A 5717-nucleotide genomic window follows, 5' to 3' on the forward strand; every position below is an offset into this window, starting at 1 on the left:
ACTCCCACGTAGTCGACCGCGGTTCATGTCCCGGACCCGGTGGCTTAAAACTCACGCCAGGCTCGTGTGCGTGCGTGCCCAAGATCCCGAGAGGGGAATGGAGGAGAAGGGATTGCGCGTGACCATCCCCCCTGGGGGGTGATTTCTCGCTTTCTGTCTCTATGTCTCTGTCTGTCTGGCGAGCGCACGTGCCCTACAGTGAAAAAAAAAAATCTCTCCAAAAAAAAAAAAAAATATTATGCATGCATTAAGAAGAATGTTAGGGGAGGTGGGCAATAGATGGCGTAGCAGTTATGTCTCAAGACTCCCACACAGGGCCAACCACAGTTCAAGTCCCAGACATGGTGGCTTGAAAATCATGCTGCTCATGTGGAGGTGTGTGTGTTCCTTACATCCCAAGAGGACAATGGAGGCAAGGAATTGGAGTTATTTCTCACTTTCCCTCTCACTGTCTGTGTGTGTTTCAGTCTCTCAAGCTCTCAGGCAGGTGCATGCATCATATAGCAAAAGCCTCTAAAAAAAAAAAAAAAGAAAAGGTGGGCCAGCAGGCGGTGTGGTGGTTAGGGGCACTGAACTCCCATATGGCTGAGCATGGTTTAAGTCCTGGACCTGGCGGCTCGCTCTCTCTCTCTCGCTCGCTTTCTCTCTCTCTCTCTCTCTCTCTCTCATTCTATCCCTTTCTGGTCAAATTTTAAAAATAAATAAGGAAGCAAAGAAAGTTAAATACCAAAATCCCAAGAGGAGAACAGAGGAGAAAGGACTGCAGTGCAACCATCCCCCTGGGAGGTGATTTATCGCTTTCTCACTCGCTCGCTTTCTCTCTCTCTCTCTCTCTCTCTCTCATTCTATCCCTTTCTGGTCAAATTTTAAAAATAAATAAGGAAGCAAAGAAAGTTAAATAATAATACAAATTTTAAAAAAAGAAAAGGAACATTTGGCTTATAATTAGTGTCCTAGTATTAATTGACAAAAAGGTGATATTTAAGTGACGGATACAGGGGCCAGCAGGTGGCTTGGTGTTACGGCGCTGGACTCCCCCATAATCTACTACAGTTAGAACTCCGGAGCCGGAGGTTTGATAATCAGCCCTTATGGGGACCACCAGTTAGCGTAATGGCTTTGTCACTGAACTCCCATGTAGCCGAACGCGGTTCGAGTCCCGGACCCGGTGGCTATAGCAAAAAAAAAAAAAAAGAAAAGAAAAGAAAAACATCAGCCCTGATGTGTGTATGCGTGTGCATGCCCAAAATTCCAAGAGGACAAGTGATTGTGGTGTGGCCATCCACTCTGAGGGTAATTTCTCACTTTGTTTCTCAGTGTCACTTTGTCTCTCTGTCCCTCTCTGGTGAGTGCTCACTATACCAAAAATTTTTCTGAAAAAAGGAAAGAGAAACGTTTCAATGAATCATATATTTTGTGATTCCATCTATTTGAAATGTCCAGAATAAAAGATCTATAAGGACAGAAAGATTAGTGGGCTGGGGAGTGAGATGAGAGAGTACTAATTGATAAGAGTTTCCTTTTGGGGTGATGAAAATATTCTAAAATTGATTATGGTGATAGTTACATACCCCTGTAAATAAAAATCGCTGAAAAAAAAACCACCCTAGGGGCCGGCAGGTGGTGTCGGGGGTTAAGGCACTAGACTCCCAGATGGCTGATGACTGTTTGAGTCCCAGACCTGGTGGCTTGATTTCTCATTTTCCCCTCTCTCTCTCTCTCAATCTGTCCCTCTCTAGTCAATTAAAATAAATAAATAAAGTTAAATAAAATAAAATAATTCTTAAAGAAAAAATGTCCTGAAACCAGCAGTTGGCATAATGGCTATGTCACTGGATTCCCATATAGTCGATAGCAGTTCAAATCCCAGACCCAGTGGCTTAAACTCGCCGAGTGCGTGTGCGTTCGTGCCCAAGATCCCAAGAGGAGAATGGAGGAGAAGGGATTGCAACGTGGCCATCCCCCCTGGGGGGGTGATTTCTCGCTTTCTGTCTCTCTGTCTCTTTCTGGCCAGCACATGCGCCCTATAGCAAATAAAAAAAAAACCTCTCCAAAAAAAAACCACCCTAAATGGGTGTCTCAAAAAGGTGTTAAAATAATAGATAGTTGTAGCCTGTAGATGGCATAGTTGTTAAGGTCGCTGGACTCCCACAAGGCTGACCACAGTTCAAGTCTCAGACCTGGTGACTTCCTTTCTCACTTTCTCTCTCCCACTCATTCTATCACTCACTTTGTCCCTCTCTGGTCAAATTGAAATAGATGAATAAATAAATAAAATTTGGACCAGCAATTAGCTTAATGGCTATGTCGCTGGACTCCCATGTAGTGGACTACGGTCCGGTCCGAGTCTCAGACCTGGTGGCTTAACTCATGCAGGGCGCATGTGCCTGCGTACCCAAGATCCCGAGGGGAGAATGGAGAAGGGATCCTGGCGTGGCCATTCCCCCTGGAGGGTGATTTGTGTCCCTCTGTCTTTCTGGTGAGCACAGGCACCCTATAGCAAAAAACTCTCAAAAATAAAAATAAATAGGGACCAGCAGTTGGCGTAATGGCTATGTTGCTGGACTCCCACATAGTCGACCGCGGTTTGAGTCCTGGACCGGTGGCTTAAAACTCACGCCAGGCACATGTGTGTGCGTGCCCAAGATCCTGAGAGTGCATGCCCAAGATCCTGAGAGGAGAGTGGAGTAGAAGGGATTGCGTGCACACCCAAGATCCCGAGAAGAGAGTGGAGGAGAAGGGATTGCGGTGTGGCCATCCCCCCTGGGGAGTGATTTCTCACTTTCTGTCTCTCTGTCTCCCTCTGTCTGCTGGCGGGCGCGCACGCCCTACAGCAAAATACAAACAAACAAAAAACTCTCCGAATATAAATAAATAAAAATAGAAAATTTTAACTTAAATAAATAAATAGTTAAGTAAAACAACTTAAAAAAAAAGTGAATAGGGAACCAGCAGTTAGCGTAATGGCTATGTCGCTGGACTCCCACGTAGACGACCGCGGTTCGCGTCTCGGACCCGGTGGCTTAAATCTCACGCCGGGCACGTGTGCGTGCGTGCCCAAGATCCCGAGAGGAGAATGGAGGAGAAGGAATTGCGGCGTGACCATCCCCCCTGGGGGGTGATTTCTCGCTTTCTGTCTCTATGTCTCTCTCTGTCTGGCGAGCGCTCGCGCCCTACAGTGAAAATCTCTCAAAAAAAAAAAAATAGTGGATAGTAATCTATTTTTAACATTCATCTTACTTATCCGCAAAAGATTAATACTTGATATTGTTGAATATAATCTCTATGAACTACAAAGACATTTCCAAACATAGAAATCAAAAATGTATGGGGCCGCTTGGTAACCTGGTGCTTAAGGGAGCTGGCTGGACTCTCATATGGCCAACCACAGTTTGATTTTCTTACTTTCCCTCGCTCTCTGTCACTCTGTCTCTCTCTGGTCTAAATGAATGAATGAATGAATGAATAAACAAATAAATAAATATCTTAAAAAAAAAAAACAAATTCAAAATGTATCCAACTCTAAGGGAGCTACTTTGAAGAGGATGTCTTTTGGAATATGTAGATTTTACCTTTCATGTAACTTATAAAATGTAGTATGAAATACATGAGGACGTTGGACCACATTTCAGAGTCCTCATGTCTCTGCCCCTAAGAGGACAGATGTTCATGTATCTTCTCATTCGTTTCCTTTTTAGATTCTTGTGACCAATTTGCACTAAATAATAATTTCTTAAATGCTTTTCAATGCATATTGAGTGTAACAAAGAAATACCAATATAAAGAAAACTTTGACATCTGGAAATATTTTCCCTGCAAAGCCTTCCTTTTTTAAGTAAAAAAGAGATTTTTTTGTATAGAAATATCCATTCAACTGTAATGGGATGAGAGAAGATAAATCCATTCTCAAAACATTGAAAAAGAACAGATTATAAACTGTCAATATATTTTCATTTTTAGCTAAACCGAAATAAAGTAAAATCCATTTTCATCTGGACAAGAATAACCGCTTGGATTTACTCCTAAGCGATTTGGAAGAAACTTTCTACCGTCAGCGCCGCTGGTGTAGTGGTATCATGCAAGATTCCCATTCTTGCGACCCGGGTTCGATTCCCGGGCGGCGCAACATGCTTTTGCTTCCTTAAAAATGAAATAATTTGAAACGTTTTCTTAAACTTTTCCTTCTAGGAGGTATTTAGGGTTTATAACTTCCTACGGGTTTATATTTCACTATTATTCACGGTTGAAACGTTCGAATCTGGAGCTGAACTACAAAGCTCACCCACGTCCTGAAATAGTTAACCCTCGCGCCTGCGCAGTCTGAGACATCCCCAGCGCAGGGTGCAAGAGCGGCTGCGCAACAAGTGAACCTATGGCCTGAGGTGTAACCGGGCGGCCGGGAGGGTGCGTGCACGACTGTTTTGCGCCTGCGCGGACGGGTCATTTCGCTGGCTGCTCCTAGGCTCCCGGCGCGCCGCCATCTTGTATGGTGCTTCATTGTTCGCGTTGGGCCGGGCGGTTTAGTGTAATTGCCGCGGAAGAGGGAGGCGGAGAAACCTCCGGTCAGCCGAGGGACCCCGGTATTCCGCAGCCATAGCTGCTCAAACGATTCGGGAGGTAGTGAAGGGCAGGGAGCTGGACCCGGAGGCGCCACCGCGACAGCAGCAGCCATGGAGGACGAAATGCCCAAGACTCTGTGAGTCTGGGACAGCGATGAGGGAGGCGGGATGGTGGTCGTCCCGGAGGGAGGCCTCGGCCCTGTGCCGCTCCCCAGCCTATTGTTCTCCGTGAAGCCGCGATATCGTGGCTCCTCTCTCCTTGGCACACATCTGGAAGCTTGGTACCGAGACCCTGGCTATGAGAGGACGAGGTGGAGGGACAGGGGGGCTCAACCCTCCAAATTAATCCGTCCACCTTGACCCACCACTGCGTGGCCTTTGGCCCCACCAGCGGCCCTCTGCGGTCTCAGACAGGAGAAGAGACCTTTTCATTCAAACCTCTGCTTAGAACTCAGCCAACCTTCCTTTTGTCCCATGCTGTTCTCCTTCTTTTTCACACATACCCCCTCCTTTTAAAAATTAATCTTTTTGTCTTTACAGCCTTTTCCCTTTAATTTTGCTTAGATTTTCTCCTGAAACTCTTCCTTTCGTTTCTTCTCGTTGATAGAAATATTCTTGAGACTTCTCGTACTCATTTTCAGCGAGTTTAACTTTATCCTCGCAGTTGGCAACTGGAAAAAAGCCAAATATCTTTTAACGTCTTTTTGGCTTTCCTTCCGTAGCATCCCTGACCCCCGATCAAAAATTCTAGCGGACACTCCAAGGATTTTGAAACTGCTTTTAAAAAAAGTAAATATTACCCGGAGATATGTATCAACTGGGGAGGAAGTGAGTTTCTTAAATTTTATAAATCACTTGCTACTTTTGCAATTGACATATTGCTGACCCAAGCAAGCAACTTTATGAAGCAACAGTTGATAAACATATTTAGTCACGTCTGAGAATTTTTTATCGATGTTAATTGAACTGAGTTTGGGATATTTCTTCATCCTGTAGTTTCCCTCACTGCATTCTCCTTTGTTTTTCAAAGTACTATCGGTTGAGGTGATCCTGCCTTTGTTGAAGTTTTAAGAAAAGGGGAAAAAGAGCTCAATTGTGTTCTTGTCATAGCTTTTTTTTTTTTTTTTTTTTTTTTCTTGGACACCTGTGGTGTTTGGG

General features: G+C 44.7%; 1 protein-coding gene and 1 non-coding gene across 3 annotated transcripts in view; both read left to right on the forward strand.

The window, feature by feature from the left end:
- The first annotated feature begins 4054 nt into the window (after positions 1–4054).
- Positions 4055–4125, forward strand: TRNAG-CCC (transfer RNA glycine (anticodon CCC)). The gene has a single exon. It is a non-coding gene; the product is annotated as a tRNA-Gly (tRNA).
- Positions 4126–4421: 296 nt separating this feature from the next.
- The window catches only part of TIA1 (TIA1 cytotoxic granule associated RNA binding protein), a 51760-nt gene continuing 50464 nt past the window's right edge, over positions 4422–5717 (forward strand). Inside the window, exon 1 of one of the 2 annotated variants that reach the window (XM_027772981.1) lies at positions 4422–4696. In XM_027772981.1, coding sequence (XP_027628782.1) covers positions 4671–4696 — 26 coding nt within the window. In that variant the 5' untranslated portion in view covers positions 4422–4670. The remainder of the gene's footprint in view (positions 4697–5717) is intronic. The other variant, XM_006151275.3, reaches the window with a different exon arrangement.

The sequence above is a fragment of the Tupaia chinensis genome, unplaced genomic scaffold (genome assembly GCF_000334495.1).
Source record: "Tupaia chinensis unplaced genomic scaffold, TupChi_1.0 Scaffold000316_1, whole genome shotgun sequence".
NCBI classification, from domain to species: Eukaryota; Metazoa; Chordata; class Mammalia; order Scandentia; family Tupaiidae; genus Tupaia; species Tupaia belangeri.